The 26,043-nt window shown below is 44.4% G+C and overlaps 1 protein-coding gene and 1 long non-coding RNA gene across 11 annotated transcripts in view; one reads left to right on the forward strand and one right to left on the reverse strand.

Moving 5' to 3' along the window:
• Positions 1–26,043, forward strand: part of KANK1 (KN motif and ankyrin repeat domains 1) — a 125,682-nt gene that overhangs the window by 84,411 nt on the left and 15,228 nt on the right. For 4 of the 10 annotated variants that reach the window (XM_038170255.2, XM_072030828.1, XM_072030827.1 and 1 more), the window contains exon 4: positions 14,356–17,010. In XM_038170255.2, coding sequence (XP_038026183.1) covers positions 14,356–17,010 — 2,655 coding nt within the window. Of the gene's footprint in view, positions 1–4,555; positions 4,764–11,687; positions 11,807–12,881; positions 13,223–14,355; positions 17,011–26,043 lie in introns of those variants that run through there. The other 6 variants (XM_072030829.1, XM_072030833.1, XM_072030830.1 and 3 more) reach the window with 5 other exon arrangements.
• LOC140000640 (uncharacterized) lies at positions 7,625–13,621 on the reverse strand. Its single transcript, XR_011805695.1, has 3 exons — positions 13,408–13,621; positions 10,746–10,907; positions 7,625–8,582 (listed from the first exon to the last, which is right to left on the reverse strand). It is a non-coding gene; the product is annotated as an uncharacterized lncRNA (long non-coding RNA).

Genomic DNA, 26,043 nt, shown 5'->3' on the forward strand with positions numbered 1-26,043 from the left:
GTTTACACGGTATGTTAATAGCAGACGTGTAGTCTTGTCCATAGGTCCTCATTATTTACGTTGTGTCACATGCTTTTTATCCTCCACATTTTGTGTGGCTCTTTTCCCTGCCCCAGCCTTTTGTATAGTCAGTATGTTATTGTGGGTGGAAGTGCAGTATTTCTGGATTAACAATTGTTACTGTAAACCCATGGTGTTTTATTGTGGAATATTGATCCAAGAGGGAAGGAAGCAAAGAGATCCCCAAAACCAGCTTGTGTCATCTCTCTGGCAAAGCTGTGAATTCCTTCCCCCACTCCTGCCTCTGCTCAGCCGAGGAAGCTGGGGGTGACACTGTAGGACTGGGACACTTTCCGTGCTGACAGAATTGGACACCTGACCCAGAATGACTCAGTCTGCTGTTTTCACAATGCACCTGGAGACAATAGCTAGGCTGACACCTGCATTTGAGTTCCCAACAGGCAGAGGTTCACTTTGCATCTTTGGGGCATGAGAGGCCCATACACGTATTTCAGGATTTGAGAATGCATTTCTTTCTTTTATATCCATTAATTTTTATTTTCTCTTGTGTTCATGTTCAATGTGTCATTCACTTTCATCTCTGCAAAATGGGAAAGCAAAACTGATGTGTACAGCCCTGCTGGGATTTGCAAGCCAAGTTGCTAGCTCACTCAGTTCTAACCTGAATAACAACAAGAAAGTATGCGTAATCACATCTGTCTCAAAGAAAAAAAAAAAAAAAAGATTTCTTTCGCATAAACTTTTCCAGTCAGTCATATTAGGACATGACTAGAGGTCACTGGACTTGCATTGTGATCTGTGAAAAACCAAGTCGCTGAAATTCTTTCTTAGTTATGTTAAACCAGGTGGACATTTAATGATTACGTGAAGTAAATGTTTCAGTTGCATCCTCTCTCTGGTTAGATGCTAACTACTGAGGGAACTTTGTAGCTTCCATAGCCTTTCATTGTTTTGAGCAATGAGTAGTCACTAGGTCAGATTAATCATCCATAGCTTTATCTCCATGCACTTGACCAGGAGATCTCCTTGTAATACTGATACATCAACTGCAGTCTGGCATTTTGAATCCAGTTATTGAATACCTCTAGCCATCTTGCAAAAACACATTTGATGCTGGAAGCAGGTCCCATTTTAGCCCCCACAACTCAGGAAGTCTCCAAGGTGTGGGTTTCTGTAAACCGAGACAATAAATATTTCTGTATGTTTGTTTTATTCATATGTCCTTCCAGTTGCATCTGCAAGGGAGGAGAAGGTGAGTAGGACAGATGGGTCTTGGGTCTGACCTCTGGCCATAGCCAATTAGCTTTGAACTGTTCAACAGAGACTAGCTGAGAAAGTCTGCCAAAACCAACCAACCAACCAAAACCAACCAAACAAAAACCAACAACAACAATTAAACAAATAGAAACAAACAAAAATATATATCCCTCCACAAAATGCAAAAGCTGTGGTTTTGGGGTATGAACATAAACCAGGCTGTATGGGGCCACGCTAGGTAAGCTCTGGGCACCATCTCTGCCCTTAGCCCTGGCCATTGTGTTGGGGCAGGTTACTTCATTCCTTCCATGCAGAGCTACTTCGGTGCTGAGGAAGTGGCCTCTTGGAGGCAAGTGTTTCAAGGACTCCATTTCTTCCATGTCCTTTGTCTTTCCCAGATCCATTATGCCTTCTCTGCCTTTTGTTTTCAAACAGGGTGTGAAATAACCTGCTTTTTAGATAAGAATTTACCAGCTGGATGGCTGCCCGTACACCAAATCTTGCATTTGTTCTGCTGCAGACCACGTCAGGTTTTTTGGTCACTGGGGAGCTGACCTCAGTTTTGTTTCTACTGTAAACAGTAGCTGAATGAGTTTATTTGGCACCATAATGGTCTCAAAGGCCAAGAGAATAAATATGCGTGTGCTCTTTTGCCTTCAGGCTTATTGGGGCCAACCCAGACATGTGCCTCCATGTTTGACTTGCTGGACTAGGGACAAAATGCTGATACACATTCTGGGTTCTTGCTTGCATTTATGGCAGGTATTTCTCAGCCTGAGCTTAGAGGAGAGTCCTCTGATGGTGCGCGACTTGATGCAGGGCTCTTTCAGATGTCAAGCCCTTGAAACCACGAAGTAACAATAAACACATGGTGCACGTGGAGAGATAGCTGCTAAAATTTTTTCTTCCCAAACAAGGCATCTCTTTTTTCACTCTCTCTTTCTCTCTGTCCTTCTTTCTTTTCTTTCTTTCCTTTCTTTTTTCTTTTTTTTTTTTTTCCTCTGCTCTGCTCTGCTCTGCTCTCCTCTCCTCAAGAAAAATGAAATCATGAAATGTTTTTATTTTTTCTTCTACCCTGTTTCAGCAACACCCTAAGAGAAACATTTTAGCTGTACATTGTATTCTCATAGTTTTATCCTGGATGTCATGTTTATTTCCCAGCAGAAAACTAGATATGCATTTTCCTGTTCTTCCCGTGCCAGTGTGAAGAACCTACTGATCAAACTAAGGAGGCTGGCAGTAACGCTGAGATCTGCTGTGCACCACTGTTACTTGCTGTGAGGTGCTTTTGTTTCTCTCAACAGAAATCATGGGTTGAGTTTCAGCTACCCTAGAATTCTTCTGTTCTGTACAAGAAATTTCAAAGCATGGCTGGAAAATGTTCCCAAGGAATTGTTTATGCAGAGCTGTTTTTTCTGTGGATGGGGTAGTTAGAGCAGCAATTAAATCAAACCAAGTTCACTTAAAATTCAGCACCTCTTTGATCCATAGGTGTAACAAGATGGCCAAATCTAGAGCCCCTCTTTGGAGTGACTGTCCGTTGGAGCTCTTATGTACATGCATGAATGTCTTACAATTCAAGGAAGTGAACATAAAATCAACTAGAAAAGAGGGCCCAGTTCTTGCGCGACCACACCTGGGGCACTGCATTCAGCTGGGGAGTGCCCAGTACAAGAATGACATGGACCTGTTGGAGTGAGTCTAGAAGAGGGCCATAAGGATGATCAAGGGGCTGGAGCACCTCTCTGTGAAGACAGGCTGAGGTAGCTAGTGCTGTTCAGCCTGGAGAAGAGAAGGCTTCAGGAAGACCTTACAGTGGCCTTTCAGTACCTAAAGGGGGCCTTCAGGAACTCTTTGTCAGGGAGTGTAGGAATAGGACAAGGTGCCCCATCCCTGGAGGTGTTTAAGGACAGGCTGGATGGGGCTTTGAGCAACCTGCTCCACTGGGAGGTGTCCCTGCCCGTGGCAGCGGGGGCTGGACCTATATGGTCTTTAAGGTCTCTTCCAACCCAAACCATTCTGTGATTCTGCAGTGTCCAAAAGCTAATGTCTGACAGTATTAAATACTACTTTGCTTCATACTAAATACCACTGAAGCCACTAGACATGTCTCTGAAAATTTCCATGGCTAGCAGTGTTCAGAAAACATTTTTGTTGGAAGTCTGTGACATTTTAGCTGAAGGTACCATGAAGGACTTGGACATCTCCTGTCACTTCAGTGCAAGATCCCACTTCTCTCTCAGTCAAGCAAAGCTCTCTCAGTTGGCTGTGATTTTGGAAATTATTTCAGCAATTCATGCCATTATTTCATTTATTTATTTTTTTTATTGTTCTTGGGAATCTGGATGGAAGGTGTAGTAACACCTCATTTCCTTTAGCCCCATGGAGTCTTAGGACTGTTATAGTTGTTAAATTAATCTCTCCAATTGCCTGTTTACTTTTGCAGTCCTTGTTTGGCTATAGTACAGCCACTGTTACTGTAAGCAGCGGTGCAGGGAGATTGAGCTGAGGCCCTTGAGAGTCTTTGTATGATGCTGAGAAGGTTTTATTATTATTATTATTATTATTATTTATTTTTTGCATCTGGAGTTCTAGTTCTCTTTCCTTGAGTTACACTTCATGTTCATGGAAACAAGAACATTTCATATGGAAAAGTCAAATATTTGTGCATTATTTCAAAAGTGCTTGTACTAGCATAAAAGATCTCATGTACTTTGACCATGTTTCAGAGAAGAGAAGATTGTGCAACTTTATCAAGTTTTTATTTTTATCCCTCAAGTTATAAATTGCATTTGAGAGGAGTAAACAAAAACAGATTGAATGTAACAGGCAGATTTGCAGGCAGCGCTAGTTACAACAGATGTAATTGTTCTGGCCAAATTATATCAATGAACTTTTCTGTGCTCCCTGTGCACACGTGGGAGTGAGGAACAAGGGGGGCAAGGGGCGAAGGGCTTTGGGAGAGAGAGTGGGTAGGAGAGAAGTCACCTGAACTTTTAATTCTCTTTGGGGGATTAAATCTGTCTTCATTAGAGGAAAATATTTTTTTTTTCTTTTTTCTTTTTTTTCCCCAGTGTACAGTTTGGTATGGTTCCATTTGTCCTTCTGACCATTTCATGCATTTAACCCCTGAGAGGAGCAGCAGCAGCCTGAGGCACTGAGCACCATCTGAAATGACGTGAAGGAAAACACTGGTGCTGAGCTGCGCTGGCTGCTGGGCTGGCAGGCGGGCTAGGATTTTGTCAGGAAATTCCAAATGAGTATAAATAAATTCTCTGTAGCAACCTCTGGGCTCCCTGCCTGCTGATGTGTCAGGAGTACGCATTCCCTTTAAGGCAAAGGAAAGTGTGCTTCAGACTTAATTTCCTGAAAAACTAAACACTGCAACATTCAACAATTGCTTCTCAGCATATCGGTAAGCGGGACCCTTACACAGAGGAGGAGAGGTGAGGTGTGAGAGACCAGCTCCCAACTCTGCACACACTGTGGGTAACTGGGGAAAAAGTCGGGGGGGAGGGAGGAGAGAGGGGGCACATATGGGTTGTACAGCCGAAACCCAGCCCTGGCTGTTGTTTTAGTATATTAAGCAATGCATGTCTTTCTCTTCGGATGCTCTTTTTTTTCCTTTTCTAACTGCTGTGTTTGCTCGGTGCTCTCCCAGGCGCGTTCTGCCAGACTGCTCTCTGAAGGGAGAGCGCACTTAGGTCTGGTTTGATACACCTCTGCCAGCCCCTTGGTTTTTGCTGGTGTGTAGGAAAGAGCCTTTCTTCAACAAATGCAGATTTTCTAGTTGGAGATCTGCATTCTGTGCATTCAAGTGGATGGAGTGCTGTGCTTATTTAAAGTGGAAGAAAGGTAGTTGTTACCCTTAAAGTTGCTTGTTTTCATTACCGTTCATAGACTTTCAACTCTAAGCTGGTGCTTTTAGCTACTTAACATGTGCATAAGAATCACTTCTAATACTGATTTTTCCTCATTTTCTCCAATTATCACTTTTTTTTAACTTTTTGAACAAAACCAGTTCATTGGTCTGAACTATTTTATGTGTGGAGAAAAAACTCGTAGTGATCTTGGAATATTCAAATTACTCATGTTTTTGAAGTTCAAAAAGCAGCATATGTCTTATCTCACACAAGGAATCAGTACTAGATTAATATAAAAAGGGGTAGGAGGGAACAATTCCCGGTATTTGAAATATCATTCTGATTATGAAGCATAAAGTATTTTCCTCATGGTGGTTAAGCATGTGACAAAATAAAATCCTTCCAGGACTCCTAAATACAAATGTTTGTAGAATCATTCTTACAGAAGATGATTACTTTGTCCCCCCACCCCCACCCTTTGTACAGATGGAAGATCAAGCTGAAACCATCAATCAGTTTTAAGATAACATGGCAGGCTTATATCTGAGGAGCCCAGGTTCTTTCCTGATGGTTACTCCTGTTACAATAGCCCTATCTATCTGTTCTCTGCTCCTCACCTTTCAGAGATTTATAGGCACAGAAAGGCAATGACATTATAAATCTAAATATTTTAGTTCTGTGATTCAGTACTCATAGCTAGTACAGCCTTTGCTTGAGCTGCAGCACGTAACACTGATGCAGCATTGCGCTAAGAGATGTCTCCAGGCATAGACACAGGTCTGTCTAGCACCCAACATTGCTGTATGCATGCCTCAGTCTTTGTCATCCTTTCTTCCAGAGTGATTTTACTTGTGACAAGGAAGTGGTATAAAGTAACATGGGGTGGTACTGTCGGAAAAGTGGGGCAGGTAATGATGCCACATTGTCAAGAATTGTCAAGGGATGTAGGGGATCTTCAGCGTTTCTCCTGTGCAGCAAAGGACAGCATGCTTTTTTACCTTGTATTCCTCTGCACCACCAGGTGAACCAGTCAGTTATCCTGGATTTACTGGGATGTTTTGTCAGAAAGGAGGGTTATTGTGGTCTGACACTGAGTGCTCTCCTACTGTGGTCAGCAGACACATTGTAAGACTTTCTACTAGGCTGTAGGGAGCATGTGAATGGTATTTACTGTTTGCCTTAACTTACATCATTTTGCTAGTGAGTCTGATTTGGAAAGCATCTTTTAAGTGAACATTTTTCATTTGTCACAAATGTGCCCAGAGCCAGTAATTGTGCACATAGTAGAGAGTGAATGAAATCAGTGCTTTTGGGAAAGATGAAGGGCTGTTCTCAAGTAGACAAATAGTGCAAGATGAAAAATATGTACACAAAATCAGACACTTGGAAAGCACAGATTCGTAATGTTTTGGATTTGCCTTGAAAGCATCTGGTTTTGAAAACCAAGTAAATGGGATTGAGATGCACCTAGTCTCAAGCCAAGAAGGAAAGGATGACTGTTAACTCATCATTCTTATCAGGGACACTCAAGAGGCCTGCTAACTTTCCTGTGAGGAAATGAGTGTCCTTATGGGGAGAGCTTTTTTTTTGTGGCTGAGCCATTTAAATCCCTGTCAGTAGTTTGCTTTCAGTGTAAGGCGAGCTGTTTCTTCTCACAGCAGGTGGGCTGAGGTGGCAATGGAGGAGGAGGACTGGGGAAGTGCAGCAGTGCAGCACAACCAAGGATGCAGCCTGCTGCCTGTTGCTGTGTGGTGGACCAGCTGGTCACCCTCAGAGCCACTGAGTACCCACAGACCGACCTGTGTCACTGCAGTTCACCCTAGTGGACACTGTTTTAAGGTAGTTTCTAACCAGAAGTGTCAATGCTGTTGACAGCAGCAGCCTCTGCCACGGTTTCTGCTGAGCCCTTCTGCACTTCTGGTGGGGCAGTGTGTAAGACGCTAGCAGCTATATCCCTTCCCCTTCCCACCCATGCCCTGCTTCCTTGCCAGCCTTAGCTTGATTTCCCCTGGGATCTGTGAGTCAGAAGCTGGGATGGGAGCAAAAACAGACTAGTCTCTTAGTTTTGAGTTTTCGTGGCGAGCAGCCTTGAGGTGGTACACGTACAAGATGTCCTTGCCACAGAGCTGCCAGAATTAGAGCTGTTCCCAGAAAGTGACAGTGAGTGAAAAGGAGACTTATTATACAGCTCAAATAAGAGAGTTGTCAAGAAAATAAGGCAGATTTTGTGAATTTGGATAAGGGGCCACATTACAGTCAATCACTATTTTTTTTAGTTTTTGGTCAGGAATAGATTTTTCACAGATAAGCTCAGTCCTTTATTCAAGGTTAATTGATTTGCATTACTTACATCCTGTATTTTGTATTTTAAATGAGCTTCTGTTTGACCTGCAAATTTTTAGTTCAGGAATTCTCTAAGGAAAAGGTTTGGACATCAAAAAAAAATGGAGGAGGGGATACGTTTGTTTTGAAAGGTGGCTTTTGCTGTCAGGTTGCAGAAATAATTGTTGGTTATGGTTATATGCTATCCAGATATATACTCTGTAGGTAACGCCTTTTTACCATATGAAAGAAAACTTATAACCATGTTTTTTAAAAAGTCATGTGACCTTGAAAGGCCTACCCTAACATCAAAAGGGCTATTCACAATATTCACAGCCCTTGCATAGAAGGCTGGTGAGAGTTCTGAGTATTTTCTATGTTATACCAAACATTCTGTTTTTCATAGCCATGAACAGTAGTCCACAACAGATAGAAAATGTGCAGGAAAGGGAGGAAAGTAAGAAAAGCCAGCCTCCTCAATGAGCTTAAGAAATTGTTTGTGGTTTGGGAATTGAATCTCGAGCCCGTGGCAGTGCGACATCCAGGCTAGAACATCCATCTGATCACTGGTAGCAAACTGAGAGCTGGCTCCTTGTTTTTACTATCATACTATGCAATCAACATTTCATTATGTTTTTATTATGATAATCTTAGTATAATGCTAAATAACTAACATTTTTCAGGCTCAGAGGGACATAACCTCTTGAGAAAGACTTTTCTCACTGGGTTGATCTAAAGCTCAGTCAAGTAAATGGAAATACTTCAGATGATTTTAACATATTTTGCATTGTGATTGTGATTTCTTTTGGTTTTGGTGATTTTTGTTTGTTCGTTTGCTCTATTGCCATAATGGTCCCACTTCTTCTAGGAGCAGTATGGCATTAGGACAGCAGTTCACTTCTTAAATCACGCTCTTTTACCACTGTTCTGTGGTAACAGTGACATCATAGCCCAGTGCCCCAGTCTTTGCTTTCACAGTGCAAACAGAACACAGCAGACTTCTGTATGAACCATCTTTCTTCAACACTGCTGCTGCTAACGTTCATTGCCATTGGTGATGTCCTCAGTTCACTTCTGCGAGGCTTGCCGCTATGGACACCTGAGCTGTAGTTTACACAACTGGAGAGAAAAGCCTCTTTATTAGACCGTGTTGTAGTCTCAGCATTTTTCTTTCTATTGCCCAGGATGTTGCTACCCCAAGTTTTTGATCACAAACCCCAATCCTATGTACTGAGTATTTAGATGTCAGACTTAAAAGTCAACACACAGTTGGTAGTGACACATAAATTGAAAGCGAACTTAAAACTGATGTTTTACCATTCTTCTGCTCCTCATTTTTCTTCAAGAATAAATTTGAGCAAACACTTTTACAAGGGAGATCTATATCTTTAGTAAAGCATGCAGTAAATGGAGTTTCTCTGTACGAGAAGAATCCTCTGCACCTACAACTGCAGGGTTGGTGTCAGGGTCTGCCATCCCTCATCAAGCAGCTTCCCAGCTTGACTGTCCTTTTGGGTCACCTGCAGTCACCTCAGGTGCTCTGTGCTTCACATCTGTGGCATGCTTTTCAGCAACACAGTATGTTTTAGCTGAAAAGGGAAAAAGCACCTAATGCTCCTGCTGTGCCTTGGGAAACTATAGGAACAAATTCCTATCTCTGTAGGTTTTCCCCCGTCAGTTCTTGGAATAATAATAATAAAACTGATACTTTATTGTATGTTCCCCCTCCACACATACACATACGTGTACCTTTGAAAATACTAAAGAGCTAGGTTGAAATGTTGGAGAGCTACTAATTTCATGACAAGAGATACAACGAGTGTGCTGCAAGGCTAATGTCTATTCTCTGAGTGTGTTTTTTGTTTTAAACTTTAATTGAAATACCAACACCTGAAAAGGAAAATGAAAGAATATTTGTTAATTCTACAGTTTCTTTTTTAAACAAATGCTCAGCCTCATGTGTCTTGGTTCTTTTCTGAAGTCAGGACTGATACTCATCTATGTCTGCTGAAGACCAGAGAGAGAAATGAATAAAAGTAGTATTGGGAGGCTGGGGGGTGGGGGGAGGGGGGAGGGGGAGAGAGAGGAAAGTATCAACTCCTCTTCTTTTGCAGTAAAGAATCATAAGATCAGAACTTTTTTTTTTTTTTTTTTTTCCATCTCTTTTCCTGCTCCAGATAACCTTTAGTACTGAAGCTCAGCACATAAAAATATTGCATCTATTCCATTTACAACAGCTATTGCTTCTTTCTTTTTCTTCTGCAGCATTCTTTATGAATTGGCTTATGCCATAACTCTGGAAGGAGACTGTTATTCATAATGTTATTTCAATGGAGTAGACTTCTTTAATAACAGTCAGATCCAAGATAAAAATGCCTTAGAGCAGATATCATAACCAGATGGGGAGAGGAGGCTTTAGATGTGATGTCTGTATTTTTTAAGGTGCCTTAGCCTTTTCAGAAATACATTTTCAGTTGCTTCTCTTTGCTCTTTTTGTATCTTCCAAGGTAGCTTTACAATAAAGCTTTCCTAGCCTGCAGAACCAAAACTCTGTGTCTGCCCTCATTTTTTATTCCCCACTCTTCTCTCTCCCTGAAAGCCTTTAAGCACATCAACTAAAGGTCCTGTTTTTTTCCAGTTCTCCTGGTCTGGGAGCAGGCATGATTAGTGTGGACTTGGGTAGGGCTGATTCAATACTGTAATATACTGATGCTCTTGTGTAGAGCATTGGATAGGATATAACTTTATGGAAGTTGGCAAGACTGGAATGTTTGGACAGAGCCAGTCCCAGCAGTGCAGGAGAGGAGAACAGGAGAGTGCATTTTTAAAATGTTGCTTGTGTCCTTTCCATGATTATCATGCAGTAGGGAGAGGAAAATGAACTCTTGCATACTTCTGGAGAAGTGCATTAATAACGACAGTAACACAATGAGGTCTCTGTGCTTTGTGAAGTATCTTACTTCACAGGTACTTGCCTAAAAGCATAATGTCTTACTGCAATTAAAGACATTTCAGAAGAAAATGGCAATGTCTGCAACATTTTCACAGACAAACGTGTGTGTGGTGTCTTCACATACTTTTTCAGTGTAATGCAATGATGTGATTAAAATTTGCCTGAGGTACTACAGAGACTGAGGAACAGTCCTTCTAATTACAGCAGTGCCTCTGATCAGCTGGCTAAGGATGAGACAAGAAGCCTAACAAGAGCATTTGGCCTGTCCGGCATTTGCTGTTTTACTTTTATGTCTTTTGGGATGAATGGGGTAGGAATCTCTTGCTCACCTGAGGTCTCTAAGCATAAGACAAGCTTGCCATTCCTCCTGAAGAGCACAGACAAACAGTCTTCTCTGAGATTCATCTGAGGTACTTGCTTGTATAGTACTTGGTACTCCCCTAACAAGGTCAGGGGGTAAAAGGATCTGTGGTTCATCCAGGACCTAAGGACTGAAAGGAAGAAGGTCTGCACTCTTATCAGGTGTTTGCTCCTTTCCTTGTTATTATATATATATTTTTTTCCTTTAAAAGCAACAAAACCACTTTTATTGCTTGAAAACAGCCAACCATTTTGCTTTGTTCCCATGCTTAACAGGCACACCCATTTTGGCCCTTTCTCTGAGACAGCAAAATGCACAAAGGCTTGGCGCAGCTCCTGCATGCTGCATCACAGTGTGTTGTTGTTGTTGTTGTCAGATTGCATGCCCGACCCTTGTTTGTCTCAGCGTACCGAGAAATGTCTCCAAAGATCAACTCATAATACTGGGATTGTGTTGGTGGAGTGTTCATTGTGTTGTTTTAAGGAGAAGTAATATGCAAACTCAGCTCCACAGACAGCCTCGTGCTTCTGGAGTGGCAGATATGAACTGTGTCCTCTTACTGCTGCCAGCTTAAACTGAGGACCAAGTGGATGTATGTCATTGTGAAGACACTTAACTGCCTGCAGGTGTTGTGGAGAGGTTTAGCGAGGGATTTGGTGTCGTTGTGTTTTTTTGATTATTTATTTTTGATGTTTTTTTGTTGAGCAATCTCAACATTATTCCATGAAGGGGAAAAAAACGATCTGAGATTCCAGTTTGGCTCTTATGACTTAACATGCAATTTGCATGTCTTTTTAGAGGTTTTATGAATATTTTTTCCATAGATGCATTAATTCTTAAGTCCTGGGACTTTCCAAAGAGCCTGTTTCTCCCTCCCCCATCCAACACTTATGCATTGTGCCCAGGGACAGCTTACAGGAGCTGCCTGACTTCAGCGGTGTAGTGATGGGAGAATCAGGGATGTCGCTGGATAGGAAGACAAGAACCGAGACAAGCAGAGGAAAGGGACTGGGAAGAAAGAGAGAACAGGTAAAGTTAGTATGATGGAGCTTGAATTTACATGGGCTGGGTGATGTGCCTAGCACCAAGCCCAGGATGAGGGTATAACCAGATTTGGAGTTAGAATTGGTGGAACAGGTGTGTGGACATGAACGGAGAAAATAGATAAAAAGCTCAAAGTGCAGGAGAAAGGTAGAAAAAGCCCAGGAAAATACAGGCAATGGGAGAGTGGGGGCAAAGCTTAGTGTGCAGGGGGAGAAGGAAGGGTGACTAGCCTAGGGCCAGGAGCTGTGGGCTGTGGAGAGTTGTTTGTCAGTGGAGAATGTGGAGGCAGAGCCAGGATGAGAATCTGTGAACAGATCACTGAATCCAGGGAGGAAGAGCAACTTGGAGATTGCTCTGTCTCATTCCCTCCTGCCGGTGGGAGTTCTGGAGGCTTTTTCCCTGCCCAACCTTGAAGCAGTCCTGCTGTAAGGGGCCATGTGTGCTTATGTGCTTGGAGTATGTGTGCATACATGTATTTTTGCTTCCACTTCGGTATTTAGATGGCTATTTTGGGTGCATCTATAAGTAAATACCACAGCATACTGAGACTGGCTATCCAGAAAAAACATGTGGTCCGGGTGGGTTGTTTGTGTCTGCTGGAGGCTCCGTCCACATGCTGCCGCTTGCAGGACGGAGACACCGATGTGTTCAGGTCAGCCCCACTTGTGTCGCTGTCGTGGTGCCTGCCTGACTCCAGTCTCCATCCCATTCCCGACTGGGGAAGGTAGGCTTCCCCCGAGCAGCATCCTGCTTCCGTCTCCTGCTCAGGGGTGTCCCCTGCTAGCCGAAAGCATAAAAGATCTCCATGAAAGAAGTTACACTGTCTGTAGACAAAGCTTTTCTTAAGCATGCCAAGGAAACTGGAAAAACAGGAGCCTGTTTTTTTTTTTTCCTCCCAAACCTTTTCAGTGCAACATTAAGTCACTTCCTGTAGTTGCAGCGAGCAGAGGTTGTTGGCTTCCCCCCCCCCCCCCCCGCCTTTTTTTTTTTTTTTCCTCTCTTCTCTCCTCTCCGGAGGCTTGTATTCCTTTAAGAGGACGCGACTTCCCAAACCCAGCTATTTAAAAACAAAACCCACAGCTAAATTCGCTGTCGGACACAGCTGCCTGCAGCACGCCCTGCCCTGCCCTGCCCTGCCCGGGGGGATCGGACACGCGTGGGGCCGCTGTGGCCGCGCGGAAAAATCACGGCGGCGGAGCCGGGGGCGCTGGCGGCGGCCTCAGGGTCCCGTGCACGGCACTCAGCAGCGGGGGCGCGCAGCAGCGGGGGCGCGCAGCGCAGGCACAGCGTCCTGCGCCTTTAAGCCCTTAACCCTTCCCTGCCCGTGGAGATAAGCCGGCGTGGAGCTGGGAAAGGCGCTGCTGCTCTTCCATCAAGCTCGGGCTGGGACCAGACGCCGCGGTGAGAGCACAGCCCTTAAAAGCTGCCTGGCCGTCTTTGTGCTAATGCGGGATTTCCTTTTTTTTTTTTTTTTTTTTTTTTTTTTTTTCCTTATGGGGTGAAGAATGAGCGAGTCGGGAGGCAGGGCTGTGGGGGACAGGGAGCTTGTTGGTGACACATGCAGCCGGGACAGCGAGGAGCCTTACCGGAGGCCTAGCCATGCGTGGCTGGAAAATTTGCAGCGTGGGGGCAGAGGCATGTAGCTAATTCAGGTAACCGGAAAGCTGGCTTTTATTATTCCTCCAGCGCCGCTCCTAACTCACAGCAGTTGTTTTTCTTTTTCTCAAGTGGGGCAGGAGAAGCGGGTTGTGTAGCAGCGCCGTGTATAAATACGCCGCCCGCAGAAGCCCGGCAGACCTGGTGAAGTTGTATTTAGATTTCTGTGGGGACGGATGAGTCCTGTGTCCGGAGGGCGGGCGAGTTTTCCTGACCGCAAGACAGACGCCGGTTTCTCTTACAGTGGTGGAAGTTGGGACCCTGCTGGAAACGGGTCCAGCTGCCTGTCCTGTTGCTGGGGGGGGCTCGGTGTAGGTTGGAAGTGAAGGGGGCAGAGATGCTGCTGGAATTAACCTGAGCTCAGGAGAGAGTGAACAGGTATTGCTGCTCTTGCGGCAGCAGTTCTCCAAGAATGAAACAGCTGCGGATCAGCCTAATGGCACTGGTTGCATAAGGAAGGGGTTGGAGTTCCTGTTCCGTAGCCTTTTTGAATGTACCCTCCAGACAAGTTGGGCTCCAGATGATTCATGCAGTACAGCGTAGCATGTGTGAAAGCCTGATGTTACATGGGAGGACCGGGGGGATTTGTGGAGGGACCACTCTGAGCTAATAAGCTGTGCCACTTCTCTACCACTTTGTTAACAGAAGTTGTCAGCGTGTGAGTACGTGTATGCACTTCTTAGCACTTGAAAACCTGCTGATCAACACCTAGGAAGTTAATTGAGGTTCAGTGTTGAGGGTAAATCTGCTCTGAGCTGCCATTTCGGCCACTGGTGGGCGTGCTGTGAGCACCCACCCTTGTGCGCTTGTGTTTCAGCACCCAGTTTGCTCAGACATGGTTTCTTTTCCACGTGCTAATTGTGTTTCTTCTTTTCCAGAAAAAGAGGAAGTTGCTATAAATGGAGAAGATGAAAAAGAACGGAGAGACCCCTATTTTGTGGAAACGCCTTATGGTTATCAGCTAGACCTGGATTTCCTCAAGTACGTGGATGATATACAAAAGGGGAATACGATTAAGAAACTAAACATCCAAAAGAAGAGGAAAGCAATACCAGCCTCTACAGGTACTAAGAACTCTGGTGGCCATTGCAGTGGCTGGACCTCCACAGAGTCTCTCTCTTCATCAAACAGTGATGAGAACAAGCAGTCTTTTTTGGCAGCAAGGAGTCAAGTAACTTCATCTGTCGCTGTGAGACCACTGGTGTCATTTGAAGCGTCTCCCTCCTACTTAACCGTCCCCGAGAGTAAGCAGCTCCCTCCTCCCTCCCCACAGCTTCCTCGGCACAACCTCCATGTGACAAAAACCCTCATGGAAACGCGGAGGCGACTTGAACAGGAGAGAATGATGCAGGTCACGCCAGGAGATGTCCGCAGGCCCAGACTTTCCAGCTTCGGGGGCATGGGCTCAACGAGCTCCCTCCCCTCTTTTGTGGGGTCCGGTGGGTACAGTCATTTGTCTCAGCAGCTCCAGAATGGGTATCAGGGGAATGGAGACTACGGCGCCTGCTTCAGCTCCTCCTTGGGCAGTTCCATCCGGCACAGCCCCATGAGTTCAGGAATTTCCACCCCGGTCACCAATGTGAGCCCAGTGCATCTGCAGCACATCAGGGAACAAATGGCAGTTGCTCTCAAACGCCTCAAGGAGCTCGAGGAGCAAGTCAAGACCATTCCTGTGCTGCAGGTCAAAATTTCAGTGTTACAGGAAGAGAAGAGGCACATGATGGCAGAACTCAAAACCCAAAGGAAACCCAGTCAAAACGAGACATACGGTTTCAGAAAACGATCTTACAGTGCGGGAAATGCAGAGCAGTGGGAACACCTGTCTCAGGGCCGAAGAGGCGGAGAACTTTACATAGACTGTGAGGATGAGATGGACAGCGGGGAGCAGAGCTCTCAGAGGATAGAGGAGTTCAGGCAGCTGACTGCTGAAATGCAGGCGCTGGAGAAAAAAATCCAGGACAGCAACTATGAGGTTCCGTCTAACCTTCGGGTGAATAGAGAAAGCCTGACAAAAGAGAGCCGATCTGTTGCTGTTGGCACTGATGAAAACATCAACGATGTGGTTATATACAACAGATCTTCAAGGCAACGCAGAGAAGTAGCTGTGGGGACAGAGAAAGAAATGAGAGAGTCTGGGGTTGGGGTGACAGAGGCCATGCTTGGCTTGTCTACAGAAGTTGAGAAAGAAATAGAGCTTCAGCAGCAGACCATCGAAGCCCTTAAGGAGAAGATTTATAGACTGGAGGTTCAGTTAAAGGAAACGACCCATGACAGGGAAATGACCAAATTAAAACAGGAGCTGCAGGCGGCTGGGTCTAGGAAAAAAGTAGACAAAGCCACGATGGCTCAGCCCCTTGTCGTCAGCAGAACAGTGGAAGCCGTGGTGCCAACAAGAGACCAAATGGTGGGAGACCACGTCAGCGTCGCCGATTCGTCTGTGGGGAACCATCTGCAGATGAGCAGCATTGGCACCTCCTGCCGGCCCACAGTACGGAGCACGGCGGTGGGCCCCGAGGTGCTGATGACCCGCTGGCTCGTGAGGGAGAGAGCCGAGGTGCGGGACCAGTGCACGGGGAGGCACGTGGAGCTGTACGACAAGCAGGTGGGTGTGGAGACAAGCATCTGCGAGACGGGCGTCAACACGGAAGAGTCGGTGGGCGACCTGAGTCTCTGCAGGACAGCACAGGAGGTCAGAGAGACGAGGTCAGTGGGCTGTGGGGACTGCTCGGTGAACGTGATTGTCCATGCCCCGAAGGAGTGGGTGTCCCGTGAGACGGCCACAGAGGCAGTGAGCAGGGCAGAGGCTATGGTCATGGCCATGCCGTCTACAGCCAGCCAGCACACCAGCACTGCCTTGGAAATGGTGAGCCGGTGCACCAGTACGGAGGCACTGGTGCTGGCGGACTGCGGCACCAACACTGTCCCTAGCAGCCACGATAAGCAGACCAACACGGTGAGTGTGGAGACGCGGACTGTGGCCGTCGGGGATGGGCGGGTGAAGGACATACATGCGTCTGCCAAAACGCGCTCGGTTGGAGTGGGGACCTTGTATTCGAGTCACCCTGACTTTGAAAAGCCCTCTGCAATCAAAACCAAAGACTGCGGCGTTGGGCAGATAAACATTAATGAGAACTACCTAGTTGGGCTTAAAATGAGAAGCATTGCCTGTGGACCCCCGCCGCTTGTGGTTGTGCCGGCTGGCACCAGGAGCATCGGTGTTGGGGGTGAACCAGTGTGCGAGTCTGTGAGCGGCCTCCTGGAGAGCCCTCTTCCCCCGCCAGAGCTGAGGACAGGCTTGGACCACTATATCGAGCGCGTGCAGAAGCTGCTGCAGGAGCAGCAGATGCTGCTTGCCGAAAATTACACTGAATTGGCTGAAGCCTTTGGAGAGCCGCACTCCCAGATTGGCTCTCTCAATTCGCAGCTGATCAGCACCCTTACGTCCATCAACTCTGTCATGAAATATGCCAGCACGGAGGAGCTGCGGAGTCTGGACCTTCAGAAACAGTGCGCGGAGAGAAACACTGCATCAGGTAAGCCGAGTTCCCAACATATGTTTGTGCCACCCCTTGGTAGTGTGGTGGGTCTGTCACCTGGAAGCTTGTTACACAGTGTGGAAGCAAGTGTGTAGTTCTCTCTCATGAAATACAGAGCATGGTGGTGGTGGTAGTGGTGGTGGTGCTAGTGGATGAGCCCATTCGTTATTCCCTCCAGCCCACCACTGGTAACTGGAACTCAAAAGCTGGAGGTGGTTTTACCTGTCCCAGCCCAGCAGGCCCTAAAAGGCCTAATGATGATGAGTCTGAATGATTAAGTGTGGGGTATACAAGAGAGGCATCTAAAAGTGTGCTGAATTTGACTGCCATCCAAGGTGCTGACTCCATTTTACAACTCTAAGGCAATCGAGGTTAATGTCTGTGGAACTGGAATGTCGTCCTTCCTTTAAATTTGGCCTGCAGTTTTCAAAAATTTAAAATGACAGATTTGATGGCTATAAGTCACATTCAATGCCTGTATCAAGTTGACTTGTTTCCACAGACATATCCCCAGGTTTTGTACTGTTTTTTCCATTTCCTCCATTCCTTGTTCTTTCCAGTCAGAGAGAGAACTGTGGGGTGCTTTCCCCATTTCAGCAGTGTTGATTGCTTTATAATGGGCAAATCCAGAGTGCCTCACAGAAACCACATCTTGCATCTTCTCTTTTTGTCCTAATCCCTAATTAGAGCCTCAAATTTGAAAGGCCTAAACTGTAATTACAGTTGGAGGTTTTGGTGACACTCAGGAAAGGCAAGAATTGAGATTTAAATACTCCTTCCATTTTATGTATTAACTGTAAAATCCATACAATTAATTTGAGGGATTTCTTTATTCCCTGGGGTGAAGTTGCGCATTGTTTTTTTTTTTTGTTGTTGTTGCTGTTGGGGAGTGGAGGGTCTAGTAGTCAAAAAAAAACAAAACACAGCAACAGCAACAAAAACTTTTTTTTTGTAATACCCTGTTTTGAATCCAGCTACAGTACTATTAAATTCATGAATGTTGGCTTACTAGACACCAGTAGGTAATGACTAACACTGATTTGGATAGTGTCTTGTTGGTCTCACTGTACAGTAACTGAAACAAGAGGTTAGGGAAATGGGAAAAATGTGTGCCAATGCATCTGTATCATGGAAAAAAAAAGTTTTAGTAAATACTGCATAATGTGAGCATAATATTATTAGCTAATGCACTGCTATCACTGCTATATAAAGTTCTTCCGGCTTATTTACTGTCTTAAAAGTTACCTATTTTTGTTAAAAGGCAGTTTGGCAAATCTGGTAATTTTCAAGGTTCACGTGTTAAATGGAACCATCCATTAAATATACTGAAGTAAAATTTTTAGCTTCCCATAGAAAAGCAATAAGCAACATTTACGTAGCAGTAAAGAAAATGTATGATATCCTGTCTGCATACATTCAATGTTATACTATATATGCAATATTATTATCGTTCTGGTATGCATTTTATATTTTGGGCTTTTGCAAGTAATGATACTCTAATAATAAGTGTATCCACCAAGCACCAAGAGTGTCCTTAAAAACAGTGAACCAGACTTTTTACTAGCTGTAAATCCTCAATTCCTTTCCCTACTTTTACTGCACAGTATCAAATGTGCAGTCTGGAGACTCAAAAGCATTTAGACACAGGTGGAGTAATGGATCATATTTTACTAAAGATGTTCTTACTTGGATTCAGATTTCACATTCTTGACAAAATTATTTTGGAATATTTTTATTTTAATGTGTAATGCCATTATCTTTGGCGGTGGATGCTAAGTGTAAAATCTATTTATTTTTAGTCCCTCGTGAGAACTAAATGCTATGACTGCGTGCATAAATCAGGCTCTAGGTTGTAACAGTTTAGATACATGAAGAATAAGAATAGGAAGAGATCATAAGCCTGAAATGTTTCCCGTTCTCTTTCTATTAGTTCTGAAAATGTTCTTTTTATTACAGTTATCTGCTAGTCCTGCTGTCTGTTTCTGTGGTTTTACAAGTCACGTGTTCCTTTTTCAATGAAAAGCATTTTGCTGAATGAAGTGTACTATCTTAAGTAATTTTCTAAGCAGTGGAACTAATAAAGCCTCTTTATGTTCATAGATTGGTATCTTACAGAAGCTTTTGAGCTCTTGTTATGTCTTTCCTCACATTTAGTCTCTTGGATATAGATTGTCGGGTGTCTTGTGTGTGAACTCAACCAGCACAGCATGCCTTTCTCCAGGAAGCACCTGTTAGAGACAGGTCCATTTAGGGAAAAAACAAACAAACAAAACACCTAGGCTAGCTCTGAGGTGTGTAATTTGGGTACCAGAAGCAGCATCAGGCCAGTTCGCTGTGTTAAAAAGGTTAAAAAGTCATTGATACGTACTGCTACCAATACCTGAGCTAGCACGTCAATCAAATTCTGTCAGTTTTATAGATTTTTCTCCATCAGCCCTGTGGGATAGGGGACATGCTGCAGAGGTGTCTGCAGTTTCACAGCAGGTGCAAGCGGTGGGGAGGTAGATGAGAGAGCTGGACCTTGCGGGGGGAGATATGGTCTGCATCCACAGCTGCCCTGCTTAGAGGCAATCCAAGCAGACCTGTGAGATTATCTGCAAACTGGGTCTATCAGCAATTAATGTATTGCTTCTTGCAAAATAAACACCTTCATTTCAGTAGCTAAGCAACTCCTATTTACATGGGTGCTGTCTTTCAGGAGCCTGAGTGGTGTCAGGGAAATGAAATCCGCTGTCCAGACAACTCAGTTCCACTCCGCACCATGGTTTTAGCCAGCGTTGGCATGGTGTCTGTCCAGCTGGATCATACAGGTGTGGGTGACAAATCTAGATGCCTACTAGTCTTTATTCTTAATGTAGCCAGCCTACAGGACTAAAAGAGAGTCACGTCTGTTTTGTCTCTCCATTTATTACAGAATTTTTGAGAAGTTTCAGAAAAGTACATTTCATTTCATGTGATGTATTTTGCAAAACATCACCCAGAGGCTTAATTTAAATTGGAGGCTTCTCAATTACATGGGCTTTTCACAAAGAAATCTTACAGTTGGATGTCTTTCATAGACAAGGAGTTTGCAAGATTGGCATTTAAAAACAGCTGTTCTGCTCTTGCCCTGAAAAATTACCTCAGCATGTTTGTTCTGAAAGTGACTGGTTACTTTGCCTCAGTGATCTTTGGAGTTGGTTTTGTATTCACTTTTTGGAACAGTCCTTACTGAGCACCCCAGTGAAATCACTACACTGATCATTGCAAGGCAGGAGCTAACTTCCTGCTATGAAGACTTGAGGGAGAGAGTGAATGAAGCGAGAAGCAAGTGGTGTCAGAAAGACTTGTGGGGCTTAGGAAAACATGACCTGCCATCTGGTAGAAAGACCTTTCAAGGTTTTCTACTCCGACTTTCACCTGGATCTGAGGAGGCAGGTTGAGGGACGATGGAAAAATTGGAGGATTGACTATGGTATGAGATGCCTCTAGCTGTCCAGAGCTGGTGTGTAACACCAGCGAGGTATTGTGGCCATGGTTGTCTTGCTTGCTGGTGTCATTCGTAATACAGAAACAGAAGCAAATTGGAGAAAGATGTTGTCACTTTACTTCTCTTCTGTTTGACAACATTTGTAGCCTTTTCTCTTAGAGACTGTGTAGCTTGGTGGTTAATAACCCTTATTATCGTGGCAACATGAAGCATGCTAGTGCAGTTGAAGACTGGAGGCTTGCCTGAGGCTCAGGAGCCTAGGGGTGTTCCAGGTCCCGGCATGCCAGTGGGCCTAGTAAGGCTGCACGCTGCAGCAGATTGCAGTAATTACCTACTTTTAGGCAACTGAATGAACACAGCAGCTTCAACTCTGGCACAGGTGCATGTCTTAATCACCAGGTTTAAGTTTCTGTACAGATGTGCTTGTTTGTGAAACAAACAGGGTCCATCCTTCTCTGCTGGCGAGAGGATGAATGACATGCGTGATGTGTTTTTAATATTCCCTGAAAGACAGTGCGTGGTGAAAAGCAGTCATGCAGATGGTCCCCATCTGTATACCAGATGCGTACTGTTTCTTTGAGTGTGTCTGACTGGTTTCTCCAAGAGTACAGTGCCTCTTTTGCATTTTTCACATGGGAGGTGATATCTACTGACCTACTGGTTGCAACAGGCTCGAATGCCCATGTCACTTGAAAATGGTAACGACCTCTATATTAGGAGTTGAAGGGTTTATCTGGGTTTTGTTCTGTTTTAAATACCCATCCATTTGTATCAGAAGAGAAGCAGAGATCTGGTCAGTAATCGTCCTGTAAAGATATTATTCAAGTTAATCTCCATAAACCTCTTTAAAGAGGTTTGACATGCCATCCTTGGTCATGTGTTAACACAAGCTTATTGCTGTTATCATTATTATCATCAGGACATTTGCTGTTTTCATTCTGTAGCAGCAGTATGTGGAATGTTTAAATACGAAGGCTGCTCTCTGTCCTCATTTTTGCTGCAGTTAATAAAGAGTAGAATCTGCAAGTGATTTATTTATTTATTTGTCTTTATTTTGAATATATAGCTGCTTTAGAAAGTGGCAAGCTCTGGTCTATAGCTCGTCTGTTAGGGTGGCTGTGGTAAAACCCCAGTTCTCTGCACACATTGTGGCACAGGAACATGATGTTCAGATGCTGAGCTTTGTTCACAGTTCAACTCCCATGGTAACAGGCACACCTATTCTTATTTAATGTAAGGAGATTCCCATTTTTCCGAGGAAATGCTGTAATATTCAAGCAACAACAAAGCATCAGCTGAGAAGGTAAACCCCTCATAGAAGAGGGGGGGGGAAGAAATACTGGGATGACTCTCTTGCTGTGCCCAGTGTCATGAGATGCTTTGATCAGCCATTCATCAGGGAAGTTAGGATAATTTTCACTTAGCTTCACATGCATTTGTGCTGGAAAAGAGAGCATGTCATAAACAAGCTGATCAGCTGTGTCACTGATTGCATTCAGTCTTGTTGAATTAAAGGAATCAGTTTTGAATTCCAATTTCAACATACTGGCTTCACGGGCTAGTTTGGGGATGGAAAGCAGCTTCTCAACGTGAGAAAGAGAGTTGCAGTGAGAGTGATAATGAAATTGAGGTTGTTATTATAATTGGATGGGCCAGAGCTTTCCTGTTAACAGGAACAGTTTCCCAGGAACCAAGTGTTGGTGGCAGCATGGACCTGGGCCTGGGCCTGATGTGAGTCAGGCTTCTGTCAATAAGTCATATAAAAACATCGCATGTGGCAATTTTTTGTTCTGAAATTTAACGTCTACTGACTTTTAACCTGTACTAACTAAAAAATATGTTTTAAAATGAAATTGCATTTAGTCTTCTGAAGATAACACGTTTGTGTCCATAGGTGGGTGGGATAATATCAATCATTGTGAATGTTTAAACACAGCATGTTTGCTCATTGCTGCCTCTTTATTTACCTTAGAATGTTGGTGGTTTGCGGCTTTTTTTTTTTTTTTTTTACCATTAGTAGACCAAATGGAAAGTGAATTAAAAATTGTATGAAAAAAATACCTTCTTAAAGAGAAAGAAGACTTGAGTGCTCTTTGGCTTTCATAATTTTGTAGTGAGCTCAGTGCTACCCTGACAAATGCATGCAGTTTGCAAGAGAAGTTTATTTGCTGTATAATCAGGCATACTGTCTGATTTTTGGGTGGTCCTGTGCAGACCCAGGGGCTGGACTCAATGATCCTCATGGGTCCCTTCCAATTCAGGATATTCTGTGTTTCTGTGATATACTACAAACAACATTTATATACTGTCTTTAGTAGAGAGTGTATACTTTGTGTCATTGTCTTTTATCAGAGTATGGCACAAATAAACGCTTGCCCCATCAACAGTTTAAAAATAAAACTTCTGTGCAGCTATTGCATAGGCAGCAAGCTCGTGCCCTTTTTTTAGATAGGAAGTCTGTGATGTTCCTGCCAGAGTGCTAGGTTCTCATCCCACTGGTATTTAATTCCCCTGGCCTCATTTGCACTCCTCATGATTTCCAGTGGCTTAAGAGTACTGTCAAGCTACATGTTTTTTATACTATTACGCAGGTTTGCCTTCATTAGACTAAAAGGAATTTTTCAAAAATTGGTAAAGGCCAGCCTTCGATTAGCATGAGTTCAGCACAAATCCAGGGAAAAAGTACTGTTTCAAACTCAATCCAGTCAGTTCCCTGAGCCTGCTTACTCCATAACTTCATGGCTACTTATGTTGTGATAGATGGAAGGAGAGGTCCTCAGTTAGGAAAGGAAGTAGCATGTTAACAACAAAAACAGATTTTTTAGGTGCCAGGCAAGGCCTGTAGTAATCTGATGCTGACATGTAGTAGTTTTGCTGTCACTTTGGCTTAAATTGATGAGGTCTTCAAAAAGAGCACAAGTGATTTAGGAGCAGAGATTACTTCTATAAAATTAAAAACAGGCGTTCTTGTTCCCTCAAACTGCTAGGACTAAGCCACCAAAGAGACTTTGGCCACTTCTTTCCCTCTGAAATTGATGAGAGTAGCTTTCTGCATGTGGGTTTATGAATGGCTCAAGTCCTTTAATTTTTTTTTTTTATTGTTGTTTTATCGTGCTTTAAATTACCCATGAATTTTAGAATGATCCTTTGCTGTATTGCAAAATACACTTAGCAATTCCTGGCAGCTACCTGCTGTGGTTAACTACACTATGCCAATACTTAGAGTCTTGTGTCAAGTTTGTTATTTGCCCACAACAATAAACAAACAAAAATCAGCATGGTAAGTGTACCTGGATGGCTGTCTGGAGGTGGGAATAGCTAAGTGATGAATCTGTTGGCAGCTGGGGAGGGTTCTGTGCAAGCAGTTCACATCTTCGCTCCACGGTTTCCTTGGGAATATGGTGGGGAAGATGAGGGGCAGCTGTATGGCTTTGCTGCCTCACTGAGCCCCTTGAAGGCTGAATGAGTGCAGGCATGCTTGAGATCTGTGTGAGGTGAAATGAAGAGCCTATTTTAAGGTCGGCGTGGACTGGTGGTAATCTTGGTGAGGGATTCATTTCCGCCCTGGAGGAGCTTGTAGCACGTCCAGCCCTGACAGCAGCCCTACAGCCTTGCTGAGGAAGAGGGGACTTGGCTCATTACACTTTCCAATTTGAGCAGCAGTTGATTTAACCCTTGAGTCATTGACGGTCGTGCTGGGGAGTACAGTTGCTTCCTTAATCCCTTTTCCCAGTGATTTCACCAGGCTGCTGCTGTTCAAGCATCTTTTTAACATCGTAGGCTGTTTTGCAGAGGGGAACACCTGAGAGCCAATTTTAAATGCCAGTCAATAGCTTACAGTGTGAATGTTCTGCTGGGCCCAAAGCTGTCTTTTCTTGGGCCTTGGGTGCTGTAGACACAAGTGCCAACATCTAACATCAGTGGTGGAACAAAGGGTGTGTTGGCCAGTTTTTCTAATGTGGAGTTGTTTTTGTATGCTTGTCCTCAAACCTGTGTGACAATCTCTTCTGTCAGGTGCAGGAGGCCGAGCAGGGCTCCTTTCTTCTTCATTTAAACTCATAGATAAGATGTTCCAGATAACACCCTGAGTTTACTTTGTTCACATATCATTCCATCACTGGCAGGTTTAGCTAGGTGAGAGACTGTGACACTGTCTGCTTACTGTCCTTCCCCTTTCTCTGTGTCCCAGCCCACATCTTCCTCCTTCCCCAGCATTGTCCCAGGGCAGGAGAAGGCAGACACCTGGGGACGTCCCAGCTCCACCTGAAGCAGTGTGGCCTTGGAATGATGCTCCCTCAGGACCAGCACTGTATTTGTAACCTACCTGGTATGGCTGGCTGAGACGGTGGCAATTGGAAGCAGTTACTCAGTTTGGTAATCTTTAATTACAACTGTCACTGCTCCAAACAAATGTAGAGAGAGAGGTGATTTCCTTGTTTTTCAGCTAAGGGAGTTTAAAAATCTGTGGTTTTTGGCTCCATGTTCCACGCTTTGGCAGCTCTCTCTCCCATGACTGGCTGATAAGTGGTGATGCTAACAGCCAGGAGGAGACCGGATCTAAATTAATCACCTCTATAAAGTGAGGAGGGGCCGGAGGAGTGAAGTTAGGGCTTGGCCATATGGTGTGCTTTTGATTTGTGTAGGGATGGACACTTCAGCATTGGCATGCAGCAGCATCGCTGGAGGGGCTGCTCCTGCATGTGGGGCACTGGGGTTGCTTCCACAGGACACGAGCTTTTCAGTGTCAGGTCCATGGGCCAGCCTGTAGTGAGATGTTTGCCAATACCCTGTCATGTTTCTTTATCATCAGACAGCTTCCCTGTCTCTGCTAGCAGGTTGAAGGCTGACTGGTGCTTTACGCAGTGCTCTACCAGCGCTGGTCATTGCTGTGCACTGGCAGCAGTGGAGGCGCATCAGAGGTCAGATTCCTGTAGATTGGAGAAGGTATAAGCGGTGGTGGAAGTGGGCAATAGATCTGGTTACAGGAGAAGGCGCCTTAGAAATGTGTGTTGGCTGAGATCACAGAGATGTGGATGGGAATGGGAGCAGAGGAGGAAGGTGTGGGGAAACCACAACATGCAGAAGAATCAACTACATTATGTCTTGGTGCAGTCTAGCAAGATCAATGGAGATGTCAGATACGCTTCTAAAAGCAAATACTTGGAATTTGCATTACTACAGCATGTTAGCATCCTGTGTTGTGCCACTTGTTTATTTGAATGAAGAAGCTGTGGCTTTAATTCTTGATAAATACAAAGAAAAACAGTCACTTCTGCCTCCTTTTTCCTCGAAATACCAGGAAGATTACTTAAGGAAGAATGTATATGTAAACAAACAAACAAAAAAGTGCATTTCACAAACAGAAGTATTTGTGCAGCTTTGCAGAACAGTCATAATAGCACAGCTGGAGAAACTCCAGTGGAATCTATAAAAAGGTCTGTGCGCAATTAGCACTGCCTTTTAAACACTAAGGGGGGGCGGGGGGGGGAAAGAGGAGATGCCAGGAAATGAGGGGAAAAAAAAGCGTTACCCAAATAGCTGGGATTTGATTTAAATGCAAC

Source organism: Anas platyrhynchos, chromosome Z (genome assembly GCF_047663525.1).
Source record: "Anas platyrhynchos isolate ZD024472 breed Pekin duck chromosome Z, IASCAAS_PekinDuck_T2T, whole genome shotgun sequence".
In the NCBI taxonomy this organism is placed as follows: domain Eukaryota; kingdom Metazoa; phylum Chordata; class Aves; order Anseriformes; family Anatidae; genus Anas; species Anas platyrhynchos.